Below are 21814 nucleotides of genomic sequence, written 5' to 3' on the forward strand. Positions count from 1 at the left end.
CTGGGATGAACGTAATGAACCACGTTGAAAACTTCTTTACAAATAATCTAAGCCTACAGACCTCCGCTAAAAAAGGGTTGCGTGAGTTGAACTACACAATTCTACCACGAATACAAGTTCGACAAATTCGCTTCAGTGGAATTCCGCAAAGCCTCCGTGACTACCCAAAACTTCGGGATTCACTCTGGCCGCACCAATTGAATTGGCACTGAACTGCGAGAAATCGACCATACGTCACAAACCGTACGTAGGGCGGATAGTGTTGAGGTACCCGATTTTATCGTCCCGCGCTAGCAAACTTATAGCTGCTGCCGCGAGTGGTACATTTATATTCATGGCACAATCATCTGTACCATAGCTATGGCTTTAGTTAATAGCTTGCATTAATTACCCGGAAGCTACAAGCTACAGCGCATATAAGACAACGTTCTGGAACGTTCCCAACTTCTGGAATCCAGGGAATCGCAGAAAAAACGGAAAAGGATGCGGGGGTGGATGCTTTCTGGGGCGCTTGGGAAAGGCAGTTTGCACCCCCACCCCCCCACCCCTCACCTTCCCTCCAGACCCGCAACTGGGAGGGGAAAAACTGTCACCCAGTCTATTGTTGTTGCTTTTTGGATCAGGCGGTGCTAGCCTTGCAAAATATGACGCCAATTGGTCCGTCCTAGCTGCACGTGTAGCGCTAAAAAAATATGGCTGCTTCACCACGTGTTTACGAGTCCATTGAGTGTCCAGAAGAAAACGATTGAGGAGGCACGACGTCTCTCTCCGCTGCAGCCAGTGGCACTCTGGGAAGACGATGGTCCACGCAGTCAGGCGGCGTTGACTCAGATAACGACCTCAGAAAGTTTGTGTTACGCGGCAAATGTAATCGTTTTTTTTTTTTTTTTTTTTTTTTCCAACACAGGCGCGTTGAGCAGTGGCCCAGCACCGCGCACAGATGAAGGAAAAAAATAAATCGGTATCTGCTCACCCGTCCTACCTTTAACGAAAACTCGCCTATTACGAATTAATACATTAGGGCAGCCTGCGCGCAGCGAATTTCGGTTAAAACATTACGTTTGTATAAGCTCTATGATGCGCTTGTATTCTGTGAGAATTCTCGTTAATTCCAAGCCGACAGGATCATGACATTCGTTGGGTTACGTGACATGCACATCTCATTAATTCGAAGATGAAGGGAACAGAACGTTTGTTCGAATGAAGCTACGTTCTAATTTAGTCGCGCGTTACTGCATTATCAGGATGAATAATTTAAAAAGTTGGAACTATCGGCGTGCTTTGGCGCACGCTCAAATTTGGAAGAGGCGAGGGAGAGATTTTTTTTTTCTTTCTTTCTAATGACCGTTTCGTCCAATGCCGACCCTACTCCCTTCTATTGCACGGCTATCATTTTCGGCCGTCGATTCGAGCGTGCATAGAGCGCGTTTGTGGCGGCGATTGCCGCTGCAACGCCGTTGGCCCATCTTCTGCTTTCCTCCTCCCCTCTCGTTCGTGCACTGGTTGCTGCCACGACTCTGTCGCCGTCTCGTAGCAGTAATTGGGTTATTGCGAAGTCGCCCTCCCGGCGCACCCGGTGCCACTGAACTCGTGCATGGGCGTCTCCCAAGCGCGCCTCTCGAAAGCGGGGAGCGGCGCGCAGTGCCGCCCGTGTCGAGTGCGCGCGAGTCTGGGGGGTCGCGCGGTGCGGGGAGTCCAATTTTGCGGAGCGCGCACGACGCCAAGCGGTGGACATGAGGTAACAAGTGATGCCCCAGTGCGGTCCAGTATGCTGCGGCTGTGTAGCCCCTGAAGAGCCCGTGTTTGAATGCCGGAACCTCTATTACAAACTGATTTGATAGTTACGCGCGTGCTACGAGGAGAGCGGTTAGCTTTTCCCAAAATCGCAGGGAGAGTCGGGTCTTCTACAATTCGCATGGGGTGCCTCTCATTAAGTTTGCTAGCGCTAAAAAAAATTTGAAAATAATTTTACGTTGGGTGACTGATAATAGTTCATAATTGTTCGCGTGTTCGTTCGTCTAAGTTGTTTTTTTTCGTATTCATTATTTCAGTAGTTGCTTAGTGTGAATACTGAGATGGATAACAATTCGTTTAATTACAGGACTGTAGTAGAGCATTCAAAATGACGCTCAACGCAAGAGTTTTTGAAAAATGGCTGGAAGCAGATGAAAGTTTTATTATGTTCGAAAGAAGCTCCGAAAAACGGCAAAGGAACCTGGCAATCACAAGCGTATGATGTTGACAATAGTGGCTGCAGGAGTGTGACATGATGTGGTACGATATTGACTCGGTACCTTGGCTCAGTCCAATTCAGCGTGCAGTTCCTGAACTAGTGCAGCTGGGGGCCAGCATTTCTTGCTCGCATTTTTTGTCTGCTTCTGCAACTCCTGGCTGTAACGAGTGAGGGAAAGCCTTGAACTCGTTGTGCACAACTGAGTACAAGATCACCAGCATGCAATGTACGTGTGAATTTGGCATGTTTTCCCTGAAGCATCGAAAAATCTTCTCCATTGTAGGAATTCTCACAGTAATTGGTGCACATGGTATAGTGGCTTTTTGGGTGGGTGCACAACTACTATAAGGTAGAGAATTCACTTGACAAAATTGCCCTATTATATTAGGCATACTTCTTAACCATGACAAAAAAAAAAAACATTAGGCGTTTTGAATTGTCACGAAATGTTATCAATCACTTTAAGCAGAAATTGATAATGTTCCATGATTGTTCAGAACACCTAGCGTTTCTTTTTAAAACGAGAGCTTTCTTAGTAGGACCGACGGCGTCCTATCAAAGAACTAATGTACCTCATAGACTGGCTGGCCGACACAAAAGCTTTCATAAAAAAAAATGTCCTAGGGTCTTCAATATTGATATAGCACAGTTTGCACTGCACGTGGAAAGATGTCTTCCTAGCGATGCTTTTGTCATTAGAGGTGAAGCCAACGTTTTTATAAAACGTTGGGTGAAGCCGACTTTCAAGGTATGGGTGTAAGCTTGGTCTTTGTAAGCTGACTTTCCCACATCGCCTGTTCTGCAGTGAAGCATGGTAATTTACGGAGGGGGGGGGGGTATGATTACACAAATCAGCTTTTACTTTTCTGTTATCAAACGTACCCTGAAACAAATTACATGCTAAGACGACCCTACATCCCAGCCGAAAAAAAAAAAAAACACTGGAAGTCGAGTTGAACCCGTCCAAAAGGCCATTGGACCAACTGGAACCAACTGCACTTTCAGTTGGTTCAATTGGACTGGTCCAATTGGTCTTCGAATTGTTTTCTTTTTTTTTTGCTGGGATGCGTGAAATTGGGCTTGTATTGTGCTAAAACGGTCAGTTGAAAGTTGCGAAAAAGGAGCTGATCTGGATAAAACAATATATGCATCCATCGTGAAGAAGGAGCACAATAATAAACCTTTAAATCACATATCAGTGTGCCTTTAGATCGTTTGTAGAAGAATCGCGAAGAATTGTCGCTTTCGCGCTTCTCTCAGTTTTCTTTAGGAAGGGTTGGTAGATTTTTTGTCACAGTTAAAGGAGTATACCTAATTGGCTAATCGGGTAATTAATTCTCATCAAGTGAATTTCCTACTGCACAGTTGTAGTGCATCCAAAAAGCCACTGTACCTTGAGCTGTTGAGCTCAAGGACGCAGGTTCGGTCTTGGCCGCGGTTTACGTTTTTCTGATGGAGGCGAAAAATGAAAATGTCACATGTTGAGATTTTTGCGCACCTCACAGCCTAAGTGTCACTTTGGCCCGTCAAATCCCTGTTTTTATTTTTTTTTTATATATATAGCAGAAATTTAAGAATTTCTGCATTTAACACCGGGCTATGGGTTCAACTTGTATTGCTGCAAGGTGCACGCATGTTGGACATGTGTACAATCTCCTTTTACTGGACTGCAAGCACATCTAGAAAAATTATGCTTCTGGAAAGTGCAAACTTATGAGAGGGACAGGGGCAAGGGGACGGTGACACAAATCACTTTGTGTTGTAATCCCTTTGCTGCTGTTCGTGTCATAAGTTTGGACTTTCCAGAAGCATCATGTCACACGAATCTACCCAAGCAACCAACCTTTCTAGCAAAATTCGTTAACAACCTGCAGGTAATTTTCTGGTGCATTGTTATTCCACTTATCGGGGGCCACTTTGTAGCTTACTGAGATGTGGAGTAAAGCTGTCTTGAGCTAATTTCAAGAACGGTCATGCAAGTGTAGTTTTGCTGAACTGAAATGAGCTGAATGAGCTCGTTATCATGAAAAGCAGTCATAAAAATTAATTTATGCATATGTTGTCATTAAGGCTGGCATAGTTGTTCTCCACACTTGACTGGTATTGAGCATATTTTACCGGGAATACAGTACGCCTACATGTGAAACGGTGGTCAATCATTGGATTTTACGATATATTCAAGAAATCTAGTTGAGACATCAAAACTGCAGTGGATCTGGTTCACATGCACCCAAATGACCATTATCAATGCGACCAAGGGAGCAGGTGTGACCAAGCAGATAAAGAAATGCAAGTTGTCTCATCACGCAAGACTTGCCAGGCGCCAAATTAGTCCTGATGGCTGCCTTGATTGCTTCGGGATGTTGTGGAGAAGCAGCCACACACGAGTTTTTGAGTGTGAATAACACGCAGCTGGCATGTGTAGAAAGTGGAAATGCAGAACGAGCGTTCCCCCACCGATCTGGATGACTCGAAACCTCGTCCCAGAGGACGTTTGCATTACTGACATATGTTACACTACACTACACTAAAATTTGTTGCAACTGAAATTCAGTAGGTTCGACTGAATTTGTGTGAGAAAAGGAAATGAATCAAATCTATCGAGGTACAGCAACACGTCGATGGCAGCTGTTGCACCACCCCTGGCAACATTCTCGAACCTTCGCAGTACCTAGGGTAGGCCAGTTGCAAACCTAGAGAACCATTACCAAGCCCTTGGGCCCGCCAGCTTGTGTGCCCACCAGCAAGCAGGCCTGACATTTAGCAGCCAGGCTTGTAAGTGGGAGTAGCGGACAGCCAAGTACTGTCAAGCAGGCACGCTCATGGATACAATCTCTGGTATTTGCAGCTGTTGCTGTAAAAAGTAGTTGAATTACTGAAACAATGCTTCAAGTGATGCTTGTTGAATGCACTGTGTGTCGGTTGCGTGCTGTTTGTTGACAACAGACTGTTCTTACTGACAAGTGTAGCCTGCTAGTACATCCTCGCTGCCACCACATCTTGCTGGACACAGTGCTCTCTGAGGCTGCCTCATGCTGGCACCCATCCACTTCACGTACAGTTTGCCCCAGTGGTGGTCGCACGCAGCGGGCAGTCACGTTGCTGTCCCCGCCTGTGGGCGTGCTGCTGCCAATTATCTCAGTCTGCGTGTTCAAAAAGCACAGTGTGGCACCAGCTGTCTTCGTGCTTCTGAAGATGAGCTCACGCCCTGTTCTTACTTTTTCTCTGTCCAGGAATCCCAGCTTAGGGGGAAAAACGGTCTCGTACCCAAGCGTCCTGGTGCACTCGGCTGTTTCCCCGGTGTCGCTGGTGCGGTCGTGCTCTACTTCGACTGCTGCTTCTAGTCACAGGTCCAGCATGGTAAGTTACCAAATGCACGTAATAAAGCTATCCCCGCTATCCCTGCTATCCCTGTAGCGGTGGTTGTTTGATCAGACTCTCAGCCTATGTTACCACGGTGTGTGAATCTGCTCTTTTCAAAGTGCCAAAAATACTTATGCATGGAATAAAGTGCGTGTTCAACAAGAATATATTGGTTTATTTCTAGAGCAGTTTCTGAAGAACTATTAAATGCATTAGCAGTGAAAAGAATTGGCACGGCTGACGGAGCACTCACCACACAGCACATGTTGTTTGTGAATTTTTTTTTTAATCGTGTCAAACCAACTATTCCCCCCAGATTACTTTTTACTAGGTTTGTTGGATTATGTATCTGCAAGGTAGGGAGCCAAGCAGGGGCAGAATCTGCAATTAGTGTGCAGGGCAAAAAGGGCAGAGAAAAATTGAGGGGAGCCAGCATTAACAACAGAATGTCCAACGAGCAAATTTTCCTTTTCTTCCTACCCTCCATTTTAATGCCCCTACTCAGCCTGTGTAGGCTGGTAGGCACTGGATTAGTGCAAGCTGCTCAGGCCCGACAATACATTCAGATCAGGTTGGCACTTGCACCTCTTGTAGCATGGAGCACTATGGAACAGGTCTCATGCTGCTTGCCCACACTATTAGTCCCAGCATTTGTGTGCCCCTGCAATTGATTGCAGATTTTATGACAGCCATGACGGGCTTGCAAGAGAAGTTCTGGGCAAATGCCATTGACATGCATTCTGAGAAGTATGGCTAGAGCTTTGTGCTCTGCCGTACTTCTCTAGCCACAGCACCCATTCAAGTATTGGTTACTTTGCTAAGCACCACTTCTGGGGCGCTACCTTGGAATAGTGGCATGATGGCGTAGGGGTATTATACCCATGTCAGGGCATTGGCTTGATTCCAAGTACATAGAAAACTCAAGGAAAGGAAAAACTGTTGACCTCTCTCTTTTCTCGCAAATTTTGTATATGTATGGCTATCTTTGCTATGGTCTCAGTGTTGGTGGTTTTCCGAAGCCTCAAGATACCTCCTCCTAGAAAGGTGAGCCATGCATGCTGTGCCCCCTCCTCATCGTGTGTGACCTCCACCAGGAAACGCCCGTGACGACCGAGACGCCGGCCGAAGAGCTGAAGAAAGCACTGGAGTGGGAGCTGGGCCTGGACAGCAGAGACCTGCGCAGCCACGCCTGGTACCACGGCACCATCCCCCGGCAGCGTGCTGAGGAGCTCATGACGGCCGACGGCGGCTTCCTGGTGCGGGACTGCGTGTCCCGGCCTGGCGACTACGTGCTCACCTGCTGCTGGAAGGGAGCACCGCTGCACTTCGTCATCAACAAGGTGGGCACACGCAGGACTGCCTCAGGGCTGGCATGCACAAGCCTGATGCCAGGGGCTAAAGTGCACTGGAAAAGCTTGAATTAGCCACAATCTTCAAAGGTGCATGTGACTGGGCATATTTTATGAGAATAGCTTAACTTTCTAATTCAACCAGAGACTTGGAAACCCCATGTAGCTCTGTAGTGGTGGGCTACAAATTAATTTAGTCCATCTAACGGAAGGTTTTGCTGGGCGAGTTGACTCATTGCTTAAAATAAAATAAAGCACAAGAGGACAGGCACAAAGAAAGACAAGCAGACGGGACGAGTGCTCATCCCGTCTACTTGTTTTTTCTGCACTCTATTTTCATTGTAATTTGTACCACCTAAGGATATTTATTGCATGCCGAAATACCTACACATGGATGTTCCTTGCTTCCATGGCAACCAGGAATCGAACTTGTGACCTCTGCTCAGCTGTCTTAGCCACCAAGGCACCACAGCAGGCCTATGTTCTTCTTCTTATGCTGTCATGCCACTCAGCAGGTGCGGTGAGCCTTCTGTGCCTCACACAATGCTGCAGGTGGTCTTGCAGCCGTTCACCGTGTATGAGCGTGTCCAATACCAGTTTGAGGATGACTGCTTCGACACGGTGCCCGACCTGGTGACCTTCTATGTGGGCAACAAGCGGCCCATCTCTGCTGCTTCCGGTGCTGTGGTGTCAAGGCCGGTGAACCGCAGCATGCCACTTTCGTACTATGCCCAGCGGTACGGCATCGAGGGACCCAAAGCTGCCGAGTCTGCTCAGCAAAAGGCTCATGATGCTGGCAGTATAGTGCCTCCGCCATCAAATGGGGTACGAAGTTATGTTTCTCACCACAGTTGGCTCTTAACCAGCTTCACAATCAATACATATATCAGTGTTATCTCTCTCTCTCTCTCTCTCTCTCTCTCTCTCTCTCTCTCTCTCTCTCTCTCTCTCTCTCTCTCTCTTTTGGGCGATAAATTTGTGAAGTTTATTTGCCTGTATACTTCAAGCACTTTTGCTCGTGCATTGTGTGCTCATGCGACTGAAGTTAGATCACAGTGGAAGTGAACTGATCATTTTTTGGGCTATGTCTGCACCACTGGTCAATGAGACAGACGAAATAGACACCGATCTCCTCTTCCGTCTCGTTTGCTAGTTCAGCTGACGCATTCCAAATTGTGTTGGATGTTGCTTGCTACAGTTTGTGGCTCCCACTTACAGCCACTCAGTAGGCTCACAACAGGTACCGTTGTGCACACGTCCCTGCAGCTCACCTGCGAGCCCCACCTGCCCCAAAAGATGCACTCATCCGGGTACTCCAGTCCTGGCCAGATGCCCGCGAGTGCCACGCTGCCATCTCGGGATAGCTCTGGAAACCACCGGAGGGGCTTCATTCGCGTCGGCAGTGATCCTCTGCTCAGCCCCACCCTGGAGCGCAGGGCCTGGGAGCACAGGCCACTCTCGGGCACCGTCAGCTCCGAAGCTGCCCACAGGTGTGTTTGGGCAGTTGCATTGGTATCTATGTCTGCTTACGCATACACATGACTGAATTCATTGTACGACTGCACGAGAGTTCCACGTAAGGCCTTTGCACCATCTTGCTATGGCCAAAAGACATGTCGGCATGGGGAGACAGTGCGATGTGTTGGAGCCTTGTGTTTTGTGTCAAAGCTGGCGATTGGACCAAAGAAGCTGGAGAGCAATCATTTGTGCCATGCCAATGTTTTTGGTTGCCAAAACCCAGCTGGTAAATACATATGTTTGTTTAAAGTGGTGTTGGATAAATGTGACAGTGATCACTGCACCAGATTTGAGCACAGACAGGCCAGCAGCTTAGGTTGTTTCAATAAACACTTTGAAGGTAGGCTTCTCAAGAAAACAAAGGACATTCTCTTCAAAATAGGCTGTCAATTTCACGACATTGCATTTGCACTAGACTTGCAGTGCTCCTCATGGGAGGAGTTTTGGTTTGGCACAGAAAAAAAAGCACATCTTTTCATACTGCAGGACTTTAAAAAAGTATGTTCTTTCATTTAAAAAGCTGAAGTGGCATCATCTTTTATATGGCTACAAACTCACCATTGGTACGTAATAACCTCTAAACTTCGCTAATTAGAGATGTAATTATCTGCCTAACTAATTAGCATGTCTTTGAGCTTGCTAACATCCACAAGAGCGAACAGTTTACTTCTGAAGAGGTGACTTTTTCTAGAAAAGCACATTTTTAAGAATTTTCTGAAGTTTTTGGTGAAACACCGTGCGCGCGTGCGTGCGTGCATGCGCGCGCGCTTATTCGTATACATGATCTGTGAAACTCATTGTGAAGTGTGTAACGGCCTCATGTTTCTCCTTTTTTGTTTAGGCTGCAGCTTTACTTAGAGGGGTCTTGCTTTAAAGGAACTGACACAAAATAAAAAAAAAATTAGCTGCAGTTCAAGGCACTCTCAAAGTAGTCATAAATGTGCCGCATTTTTGGGAGCAGTCAGTGGTGCACTTTCAATGACGAGTAGGATTATGTGATCTCAACCCTCCTCGTCACACTGACCCAAACCATGTAACATAGCTCTCTTGATCGCATTGTTGTGAGGGATGCTTGTGATCCTTTGTTGTTGTTTCCCCTTGGCTCTTTGGAAGTGCTAAGAGCTCTTACCACTTTGCCATGATGCGCGGCTACCAGATGGTGTGGCGGGTACACTCACTTTTGCCCATCAAATGTGTTCAAAATTGTGCTGCGCTGCTTGTCTCGTGGCAGATGTGTCCCTCTTTGAGGGATTAACGTACAAGAATCAAGCTCATCTGCAACTGGCTGCATTTTCCTGAACAGCAGCTTGAAACTCACCCATAAACTTGTAGGTAATGCAGCTTACTTAGCGAGGCAACTGCAATTTTCAGCCCTCCCTTTGTGATGTGTCAACAACCACATTTATTATTAAATATACTTTGGATTAAACAAAAAAGTGAACACCTTAGGGCCTTTTAATATTGCCCACATGTTCCAGACAGGTCCCATGCTGTTTAATCACGCAGATGGGGGGATACTGCATTTTTCACGTACATAGCCAAGTAATATGTGGCGCTCACGCAATAGAATGACCCTGTATCTACAGCTGGTATACATATCTAGTATCTATCTGTTTTTCTTGGACTGCTATCTGTCTGTTCTTTTTGCATCCACTGTCTTTTGCTACACTCCAACTTTTTTACGCTGACCAGATAGTATGCTGTAATGTTAGAGTATGTTCGACTGCCAACACCCTGAAATCACCCTAACAAGGGTGTACCCGTCCCCGGGACCTGTTCAGACAGTTTGCAAGCACACTGCGCTTTCATAAACCTTCACTAACACATTCTTTAGAGACCCATGAGAAGAAAACACAGCAGCCAGGTAGGAAATCTTGTCATCTGAACATACTTTTAACCATGGGAGACTGGCGTTTTACAATGTAACTGCCAGAAAACTGGAAAAACTTGGAATGTAGCTTATGATATTCTACTGTACCATTAAATTTTGCTCTTCATATGAGCACGCTGTTCTTTCAAAGGCAGTATAAATACTTCTTGTTGGTGCCCTCAATAAAAATTGCAGTAAATTTTTGCTTTAATATGTTAAATAAAGTAATCTGTTATAGTATACATTTTCGATGTTTGGTCTGTCTTTGCTCTGACGACACCTCCAGGCTCTAAAAGCCATTTTTTGAATTGAGTGTCCACTTTGTATCATGGCTACAAGCACTCACTATTGGAGTTAGACCGCTTACCGGGCAAACTTTTGGATCGCAGGAACCTTGAAGGGAGCCCTGAAGACCAGCCCCCTCCCAAACCTAGCCGAGTTCCTTCAAAGCGCTTGCAACAGAGGCCAGTGGCGGCGGCGAAGAGAGACCCCAACCCTGTCACCCAATACGTCAACAATTGCGAGGGTGTCTATTCGGAACTCGCCGATAACGGTAGTCCTGGCCACACAGCCGACGTGACTGACCCGGCAGCACGGGCGAGTGAAGTCAAGCGACATGGAACGCCACACCGGACTCTTGTTCGAACCGCTGTGGCCGGTACGAAACAGGTGCCGCCGGTGCAGTGTTCTGATGTGGCGTGCAATCGCGTGCTGACTGTGCCTGAAATTGACCCCCCATCAAAGTTTGACCGCGTGACATTTGTGAGCACACTGCTTCCTTCAGACAACAAGCCACTGGACAAGGGCATCATGGCGCACGTGCGCAGTGTTCTTCTGGAGACTGGGCCTCGGGCGTTGGCTAATCACCTGACTCGGCTGGACTTGGACTTGTTGGGACTGAGGGAGGAGAGAGACTTGGGGCTCGGGGTCACAGTGGGTTTGGAACTGCTGGCATTGCCTCAGGGGTCACAATATAGGAAGGACCTTTTGGAACGGTAAGTTGCAATTTATTCTTGCTTCTGACATAGAAAGTCACGTCAGCAAAATGTTGCCAGCGTTGTTCTGTGGGCTTAAAAGAAAAGTGTGCAAAGAGAGGAGCAGAGCGCAATGGGTGTAGTACAGTGGCAGCCAATCAGCCGCATGTGGAGAGGGGTGATGTCAAGCCAAGGTCGCCACTACTGCTGCTGCCTCGGCCTCTCCGCTGCAGCGGTAGCCGCCTTGGCTTCACGTCACATCAGAAACCGGAACCCAAGTTGTTATACCACAGTTAGATGTGCTGCGTCGCAGCTTGTACACGTTGATGCCTAGTGCCAAGTGGAGCGTGAAGCGAGTGCAGGGCAAAGTAGACTGCTACAGAGGATGGAACAGGAATGACAGACTACCAACACTGCTTAGCAATGAAAGGAGTGACAGGCAGTCAATGCTGCCTCTAAGTGAGCGAAGGTGACCACTGAGACAGGGGAAGAAGGCAAAACACAGTTTGCACAGTGCATGGATGGAGCTCACGAATAGAGTTCAAGCTTCTGAAGCCAAAGCAAAGCATGCACGTTGGGCTGATCCTCAAAGCTGTTCAAAGATGCACATGTGAACCTTTAGGAATGCAGTGCTAACAATTCTTAATTAAGGATCCAGCCATCGATCTATTAATTTTAAATAGGTGCTGCAGCTACAGTGGATGAGTGAGTGAGGACAATTCTGTGTGACGGGGCAAAGTCTCAGTTGGAAACTGGCATCTGTTGTGAGTGCCTATTGGTATATGAGAATTCTGCATGAATCTATTAATTTCCTTATGCCTGCAGTTTGCATGTTCTCATGTCTTTCGCAGGCCTGATGGCCTACTGTTCGCGGTAGTTACTCCTACCGCTCGGCCATCCGTAATTCTACACATCTAACAACTGGCAATGTTAGCAATGTTAACAATGTTAGCTCACGTGCAGCGCCCCCACGCGGCGCTGATACAGTTGTTAGATGTGTAGAATTGCGGATGGCCGAGCGGTAGGAGTAACTACCGCGAACAGTAGGCCATCAGGCCCGCGAAAGACATGAGCACATGCCGAGCCGTTTGCCCAGAACGAACTGACTTTATTTTTCCAAAACAACCACTCGCCACTGTGCCAGGCTTGCATGGCTCAACACAAAACTATCAGCGCCGCGTGGGGGCACTGCACGTGAGCTAACATTGTAACAAACACCACTTGGCACTGCAGGAACATTTTTTGCACTGACTACCATTTCTTGGTTTTGGAGTGACTGTGAAACAATGCCTTATGACACTTTTGTCCACAGGACAATAAAGGGCTGCATCTAAATGAGGATTTAAAGGTGGTTTCCATGTGCACCTGATCCCTCTGCACAACTGAGCAGCCTCTTCTAAGTCCAGAGATTCTTAGTAGTGAGCAATTGCACACGTGCAATGGCAGACTCAGTTCCTTGGCCATGTTTTGTGCAGGAAAATGCACGCAAATTACCCAGCAGCTGGGTTTTCCCATCTGCTGCTCTCAAAACTTGTTTAGATATTGCTCTAGCAACTGTAACTTGGCAGCGTAAAGATGTAGCCTTTTTTTGTTGTTGTATCCTCTTGTTTCAAAACCAAAGATTTTATCAAAGATTTTTTTTTTCAGCCGTACGGCTTGGGTTGGTCGTCAAGTAAGCCTTGCTTTGCTGTTTTTGGGATGCCACGTTATATTATTAGATTTAGGAGCTGGGTAAACTGTTATGCAGCCCAGACTACATGTGTGTCTTTGTCGTCATTCCCTTGAAAAGCTTTGTGCCGGAACCTCTTGCTTGAAGCAGACTTTCGTTTCTAGGGTTCTAGCAGAGCTGACAACATTAGCCTCTGCGAAAAATTTTTTATTTGCAGAAGCCAATCTTTAACTCACCTTTGATCTTTCGATGGAAATTCACAGCGCTCGGCAACAGCAGCTTGTGCCACGCTCGTTTTCACATTAATTCAATGCACATTTCCACACATACACCTCATGCGTAAGAGCCCTATGCACAAAACACAAAACAGGAAAAGGTGTTGTAGAATAATAAAATGCAGTGCATGGAGAAGACCTGGCGAGGGGGAAGTCGTGTACATGCAGTGTAGGTCAGGCTATACTCAGTTAGTGCTGTTCATGGAGGCATGCTTAAAAAATAACCAGCTAGAATGCTTTGGTAATGCGCACTCATTAGATCAGTGGCTGGCTCCTCGACATGTTCTCATGGGACCCTTGTAATGCTCTTAAAACAGGTCCAGCATTGGTGTGCTCGTTCTGCCAGTGAGACTATGCATGTTCACTAGGATAAAAAAATGAGCATCTGGCAGCATGCTGGACTGCCTGTAAAGGACACAGGCACTCCCCGTTTGCTGTATTGCGTATAGTAGTTGGCTGCTGCGTACAGAATATCTCTGCCTGATGGTGCCTGAGCTAGTCATGCCTAGGTGAAACAGGCAAAGTAACAATGCTTTTGCATGCGCCCTCCTCCATTCCGGTCAGAGAGGGGCCAACTTTCTTGCTGTAATGAAGTTACAAACAAGAAGCAAAGGGTGAACTTCTAAGTACAATTAATTAGCCCTTTTGGGACGTCTATGCATTTTGTTCTAGCTCATCACTGTGCCGCCTTTGTGAGAATAATTCATGAGAAGAGCCCCGCAACATTTTATCGTTGCTTAGCTGTTTCCCCAACTGACAGGCCGCTTTTGGTGTGTGGTCATATGGTCAAGTTTCTGTCACAGTAAAGTTCAAACAAATGAACCGCAAGAAACCAAAGAACAAGCTTTTTTGAATTTTAAGAGAAATGTAACCCTAACAAAGTTAGTACACAACAGCATGCTTTAGAAGACCAAGGTAAACTTCAAAAATTTGTCGATTTTCGGTGTCTCACAGCTGCAATTATATTTTCTCATGTTTGAAAAAATATTTTCTGTGCAGGTGTGTTCAACAAGACGGTACTTGTAAACTTACTACATATATGTATATATGTCCAGGCTATGCTTGACACACACTGGCATAATAGCTTTCTGGCCAAAACCAAACGTGTTCTCTGTTTTCAGGAATTCAATCATATAATTTCTTGTTTGCCATGCAAACAGAAGCCAACATCTTTACTCTGGCTGTGGCAAAAGTCTAGGTAGTATAAATCTAATATCATTTCAGCCTCTAGAAGCAGATATGACTTCAGCTTCAAGCCAGGCTGGACCCAACAAAGCGGCCAATGTGAATTGCACTGCTTGCCATACCCAGTATAGTAGGGGAAAAACCAAGGTCCATTCACTTAGGCTCAAGGGTTACAGCCTAGTGCTGCATGCATATTGTCACTGAGACTGTCACTGTTGAGTCTGATGTGAAAAATTGAGGATAATATATAGCTGTGTCGCCAAAAATTCTTTATAGAACGTCACTTTCCCACCAAAGACCGTATTTGCAATCGAGTGCTGTGCTATGTCAGTGAAAGATTTCAAAAGGCTTTATTTAGTTGACATAAATTAATTGAAATTGATACATAGCAAGCAACTCGTAACATTACAGCTTTTGGAATGCACCATCGATTTGCGAGACATGACTGCGATTCGCTGTGCCCGTATTTTTTTTTATTATTATTATTATTATTTCAATTGAGCTCACAGAAATCCTTATAGGGACTTATCCTCGAGAGGCACATGCATCGGGGGGCGGAAAGCGGGCATGGCTCGCATAAAACCGTCCGCTGTTACGGATCGGGAATCGCGGGGCTAGCTGACTTTTCAGGGCGCTTTTGGGTACTGATCAAGATCAGTGCAGACACTGCTTTTTTTCTGTGTTTGCAAGGTAATGAATGAAGACATTCAGCGTCGCTGGCATGCAGCGAGAACATCTTTGCTAGTTTGCAGCCTAGCAAACGCCACAATTACACAGAAATGCGTCTAGAGAGAGGGCAGGAGACGCACAACTGAAAACTTCCTGCCTACGCAGGGGAACACTCAAAAGCGCTCTCCTCGTGGGGGAACACTTAAAAAGGCAATTTATTCTGGCTGGCAATAGAAACAAGTACCGCTTTTATTGGGGTGGAGTTTTCATTCATTTTTACAGATTTTGACTAAAAATGAGTAACTGAAAGCTTCACATGTGCTTTCACCCAAGACATATTTTGCCCTCTAAAACAAGTTTTCTTTATGCTACTCTGCTCCTGTGCTACTTGAACATGATATTTTTTTACCCGTGTGAGCTGCTCCAGAAATACAGTTTTTTGTGCTCCAAAAGCTCTTCTAGCTGTCCCACCCCTGGTCAACCATTGGATGCACAGCTTGGGCCATGCCGTGACGTAGGGCCTTGGTGGACTGACCTTTTGCTGCCATTGCGACAGTGCCATTGCCAGTGGCCTCCTGAAAGCATGAAAAAGCATCGTGACTTTCACCACACTTCTTCCAATGTGCCGATGGCAAGCACGACCTGTCCTAAGCTTTCCTCCATGTGCTTCACCCTTCATATCCAAGTGACCCGGCTATGACCCACTCCCGAAAGTCATTCAATGAAGCCATGTTGTGGCCGCTCATGATCTTGGGGAAGGTGTTCAAGAACGGGAGTGGGGTACCCCCAAAAGGTGCTTTGGAGAAGGGGCACGGAACGGCTGTCAGAGCAGTTGTGCATGTGTAAGAATGTCCAAGGTGAAGGTGTTAAGAAGGCGGATTGGGTTGCAATCTTCTAAATGATAGGAGTATTCAGGGGGAAAGAAGACGTGCCAATACTTGTAGCACACCCCTCATGTATGGCAATGATTCCCTACATATATAGTTTCATGCTGCACAAAACCTGCTCTCTGGACATTTATCAGTCCTTCTGTGGGGGATTTTCTACTTTTCGTTGGCACAACTTTTTGTTCTTAGTCAAGGCACACGAACTGATCACAAAATGAGTCTTAACAAAAAAGAAGAACAATTGGTGTAGTGATCTCACCCTCTAATTGGCACGGGGGCATAAACATTTATTTTGATGCATCTGCATATATGTGTTTTATATTCATTGTATAGTAAACCTAGTTCCAAGTCTTTTGCTTTTTGCAATTTTCCGATACCTGCTCCCCTAGCATGGCAAATGAACAAAAAGGACAGAGAAGGGAGCATCAGCACGGCACACCAATTTCCCCAGAGTTTAAATGGTTGTTTGGGGCGTACACATAACAGCCTTTCAATGTTCTGTCCTAGGATTGAATGCCTCAAGCTGTTCGTTGCATCCACGCTGTTGATGTGTGCTGATGATGTGGAGCGTGTGGAGCTGCTCAACAAGTGGATCCAGGTGGCTGGCGACACAAAGACAGCCTTGGGCAACCTCTACGGCTTTACGGGGATTATGCAAGGACTTGCCATGTCACAGGTAATCTGCAGGCTATTGTACAGCAGCTTATTATGAGATCAGAGACCTGACCCGCGATATAAGGGGGAAGGAACACTTGTTTACGTGTGCTCCCTCGAAAATATTTCAGGGTAGGAGGGGGGCTCAGTAACCCTTTGTTACTGAGGTCTCAGTATAGCAATATACACACATACACAGGAATGAGTTAGAGTTCAAAATGTGGGACCATACACGTATGTATATTTCCATATTGAGATCTCAGTAACTAAAAATTCTCTATGAATGCTCCCTAAGTTTGATGGTGAGTAAATAAGTGTACTACCAACGTTTGTGCAAAATGTTATTCCTCTATATATGAGCCGCATAAAGTAAGTTATTTCTCAGAGAATCTTTTTTTTACGATTTTTTAGCTTTTCTTTAGCAGCTGAATGAAGAAATCTATTCAGCTGAAACCAATTTGCTTCCATTATACAGCCAGATAAAATGTCTTCTAAGTGTGCCACAAACCTTACCTAGTTGTGTTGAATGCAGTTTTCTATAATTCTTCGCAAACGCACATGCAAGTGAAACAGAATATGATCTTTTATGCTTGAACTTTTGATTTTCGGCCCTGTGCAATAGACAATAAAAAATAAATTGTTCAATACCATATCAAAACTAGGCAAGTTGGCAATGGTACATTAGCCATGCATGTGGTGCAAACTGACTTGTAACGGCAGCCACACAAACATCGTCCAAAACTGGCTGCACACCCCAAAAGAGTGGTACCGGCCCCTTTAGAACCAGGACAAAGTTTGGTCGATTTCAATATAAAGAAATTATAACATTGGCTGATCGCACATTCTAAATATTTAACATTCCAGGGCATCGCCTTTAATTTTTCAATAGAAGCTTGCTTTTTGAAAAAAAGTAACTGTTTGAAGTGATTTGACAACTCATGATGGCCCTTTAAATTCCTGTAGGCGAGCATGGTTCATTCAAAACTGACACCTTGCTTACATGCATTTTTTTTAAAAACATTAGTATTTTTACCTGTATAGCTGTTATGAAAATCAAAAAGTTAGAATGACACATTCATTCTCACTAGTAAGGAATGGTTCTAATTAGAAAACCTAGTTAGTCAATTCATTCTTGAGGAAACTTTTTGGCAGAAGCTATATGGCATTCTCTAGTATTAAGTACTGACATGAAATTTTAAAGCTGATATAACTATGTAAAAAGCTTCCTTTGTATATGGAGATATCTCCCAGCAAGTTTCAACAGTAACCATTCAGTATAACGTATTTTAAATCAATTTTAATTTTTGCACATGCGAGAAAGCTCGGAACGGATACCTTTTTGACATCAGCATCAGCATGATGCGTCGAGTGCCTCGCCATGTGCCTCGCCCCAAACTGCTGACATTAGGGCTGCCGTGACACAGCCAAGGCACTGGCTACTGTGGTGGTGTGCTGCTCCACCTTGGGTATCCCGTCACAGTTTCAGGACTGGCATCATGCTGCCCAAGCGCGTGTGACCACGGGCACTCTGGACGCGCTTGTTCTAGCGCATGCATTCAAGCTGGCCGTGGTGCAAATAGAACAATGATGTCAAGAGTGCTGTCGTGTAAGCTTCACACTGTAAAAGAAATTATCTTTTTAGCTTTTTAGCTGCACTATGTGCTGGGATGTACCTCTCGAGAATTTCCTATCACTGCAATACTGCTTGTGGTGAAGAAGTGGGAAACGATGGAAAAATTATTTTTTCGTCAAAATCGGGCCTCTATGGCTTTTATAAGTACCTGGTACTGTGCAAGTACCAACTTTACAAAGTACAAAGCAACTTTGAACCCTGTTCTGAGCTGTGGTATAGTTTGGGTGGAGGCTATTCCTTAAATGCCACACAGCTAGGGTTTGTCCCGAAGGCTTTCCGACACCAGTGGGAATCTGCAGATCTCGCGGCTGAAGACGACGTGGCTCGCCCTGCGACAGCGGCACACGGACACGGCGCTCGCCTACGAGACAAAGCTGCGGCCCGCCCTGAAGAACATGCAGGAGTGCAGCAACCCGCAGGCACCCAACACGTGCCTGCCGTACCTGCTCTCACTGCTGCTCATCCTGGAGCACAGCTTCCAGGGGCTGAGTGCGGCGCCGCGCAAGGATGCCATCGCGGAGCTGCTGCCCTGGGAGCACTCGACGGCCGACTACGGCCTACAGCTGCTGCTCTCGCACCTGGAGCAGCAGCGCCTGGTCATGCAGCAGCTGCCGACGCTGCGACGCAACGGCCAGATCGTCTGCGAGAACGTCAAGCTGGACGACATTGTGCTTGACCTGTTCCGGACCGAGTTCCACCTGCTCTTCCTGTGGGGCGCCCGCGGTGCGGCCGTGGCTTCCTGGGAGAGGCACGCAAAGCTCATGCAGGTGCTGGCTGCCATGTCGGTGCGCTGCGAGCCCATCGGCACCCCCGTGTGAGGAGTGTTTGGAGAGGCACGAGGGACTCGTGTGAGAGGTGGCTCTATTGAAGCCCCTTTCAGCACCTGCTCCACGCTGGCAAGCCTTGAGCTTGCGTCATGGGGTGATTTTGCACTTACAACTGTTCGAGCATGTGCTCGTGCAACGCTTGTGCGGCACACAAAATGTGTGTGTGTGTTTTTTTTTTTTTTTTTGGCACACTGACAAAAATATTGTGCAGGCCAATGAGCACCAGCAACTGTGAAGCCATAATGATGAAGGCTTAACTGGGGTTGTACAATGAAAACATTCATTTCTGACAACCACGTGGCTTAACAGGGATAAGTTGTAAGCCCTACAGACCCTACAATTTAACTTACTTCATTCAAATACTTTGCAAGGCACTGTATGTCCATTTTGTCATGTCATATTGCTATTTTATAAAGCTAGACTTGTAAGATCTGTGCTAACAGCTTTCCTGACATGTGTTGTATGCATAGTTTTTTTTTTTTTTTTTCATCTAGATGAAGTAGCAATATAAAATGTCAAGTTTTTCTCAATACTACGTATGATAGTATCAATGAAAGGGGTATACAGCTAGTGATTCTAGCTTTGTTGGTAAAAGTGCAAAAAATGGTGGCGTACTTTTTTTGTTATACATATACCCACTTTTTTAGCTTCTTTTCATTGGCTTGCCTTGACATTGGTGGATGGCATGCTATTTCTGGATTATGGTGGCATGAAGCAGCATTGAAAAACACTGTTCTTTCATATCACCTAGATTGATATGTAGTATTGTTTCTTACCCTTTGTCTATACTGTCTTTATACTATACTTGTGCCCTGTTTAGTGATACTTGATTTATGAACAGCACAACAGCGCACTTCTGTCTCCTTCCCAGCAATGTTCCACTCGGCCTACAGATATAGATAACTGAAAACAAGTTTGTAGCATCTTTCCAGCTACAAAAGGCAGCGGCAGAGTGCAGCAATTAGGAAATTCTTTCACTTAGTTGAGCGAAAACAACAGCATTGCTAAACATGAATGTATGGTTTTAAAAATGGCTGCAGTGAGTGTATTGATGATAGACGTGCCTGGCATCAGCAAGGTGATTACATGGTCTGAAGTTGTGGATTTGATGCAAGTTACCAGCATGCCTTTACGTTCAGCTTGTGCTAATCTGATAATCACAGGCTCAGCGTAACAGGTCCAATGGTAGCTCGCACCTTTTAGCGAAAACCTGACCTGTAGGCAGTTAAGCTTTGTGGAGTGGCACATCTCCAGCTAGTGGTTAAAACTGCTCCGTTCATGTGACTGTTATGATCTTTCTAGCCTAGTTCTATGATTCTTTCTAGTCTAGTTCTTTCTAGCAAGATTCTTTAGTTTGTACACACATGCACACAAGAAAAACAAAGAGAATATTTTGTCTCGCTGGTAGTTGGGGCTAATGTCACCATCATTGTAACCTGAGCCAACATTGCATACCAGCAAGCTGCTGAATAACTGCAGAGGTTATTATTGCTCTGGGAGCAAATCAGTACAGCACATCGCATGCCAAGGGCAGTGCGGCTTCTGCATTGTGCTGGAACTACGGAGTATCGTTGCCAAACACAGGGTGCAATAGAGTTAGAAAAGGCAGCTCACTAATAAGTGATGGCTCATTACTAACGTACCACATCCTGCTCAGCAGCCAGTTCCTACGATGTGCCACACTGCTGCTACTCACTATGTCACTGACAGCAACTGTTGAAGTCACTCAGAGATGTTGTGTGCTTGTAAATGTAGTCCTCTTGTGCAATGGAATAGCTTCTCTTCCGAGCTGTTATTTAAAATATAAGTGGCTTCATAATCATCATCCACCATGTGATGCAAGCATGCTTGTTTATCAAGCAGTCAAAAGTATAATGCAATTCGCCTGCTGACTGTCACAAGGAAAGTTGATGGTGAACCACAGTTTTCCAGTTTTTTACATGCTGTAGTGACTGTGCATGCATGTAGAGCTCTTGCTTATCCTAGTGTGGGCGTAAATACATAACTATAGTTTCATTGCACTGTGCAAACATAACGAGTGTCGGCCATACGATGACGCTTGCGTATGTCGTAACTTATATGTGGCTCTTACTTTGTCAGTACTGCGGAAGGAAAAGTTTAAAAAATTTTGGGTTTTATGTTGTGTTTTCAGTGAAAAAGTAATTGATATATGGACTTCTTTACTCACGATTTCATTTGTTTGTTTGAAAGCTTAAAAAACTATCTGAAAGATATAATGTGGTGCTGTTATAAATGTAAACAAGCGTTTTGAAGGAAGGCTGAAATGGGAAATTTTGAGCTGCATGCTGTGCACTTTAGCCTAAATAGCAACTCTGTACATAGTTTACATAGTTTACATAGTTTGTGCTTGAATTGTGCTGACGGTTTGAAAGCTAGCACTAGTGGTGCAAGAGAATGTTGACTAGGGATGATGTGTTTGTATACTTTGTGATGACCCCCAGCTGTTCTAGTCACAAATTTGTCATTTGATACCTTTTTAAGTGCATTACATGTTCATCAAGCAAGTGGATTTTGTGTATAAAACTAAACAAATTTAATGCTGTTTCAAAGTATGATCTATTGTTCAAAGAAATTACACACGAACACCCCGTAGCTGAAGGCATGTGAACAATGCGTACTGCTGCTACACATGGCTGCAAAGGGGTAAGTAAGAAGGGTCTTCTCGAATGGACCAAGATAAAAAAAAA

General features: G+C 45.5%; 1 protein-coding gene across 5 annotated transcripts in view; it reads left to right on the forward strand.

Moving 5' to 3' along the window:
* Nucleotides 1-21676, forward strand: part of LOC144154988 (breast cancer anti-estrogen resistance protein 3 homolog) — a 239710-nt gene extending 218034 nt beyond the window's left edge. For all 5 annotated transcript variants that reach the window (XM_077686153.1, XM_077686156.1, XM_077686154.1 and 2 more), the window contains 7 exons: nt 5467-5593; nt 6691-6936; nt 7498-7770; nt 8212-8435; nt 10723-11328; nt 16500-16668; nt 18579-21676. In XM_077686153.1, the coding sequence (XP_077542279.1) occupies nt 5467-5593; nt 6691-6936; nt 7498-7770; nt 8212-8435; nt 10723-11328; nt 16500-16668; nt 18579-19097 (2164 nt within the window). In that variant the 3' untranslated portion in view covers nt 19098-21676. The remainder of the gene's footprint in view (nt 1-5466; nt 5594-6690; nt 6937-7497; nt 7771-8211; nt 8436-10722; nt 11329-16499; nt 16669-18578) is intronic.
* Nucleotides 21677-21814: the final 138 nt, after the last annotated feature.

Source organism: Haemaphysalis longicornis, unplaced genomic scaffold (assembly GCF_048455015.1).
Source record: "Haemaphysalis longicornis isolate Haplotype H1 unplaced genomic scaffold, Haemaphysalis longicornis Haplotype H1 scaffold_1, whole genome shotgun sequence".
Taxonomy (NCBI): Eukaryota; Metazoa; Arthropoda; class Arachnida; order Ixodida; family Ixodidae; genus Haemaphysalis; species Haemaphysalis longicornis.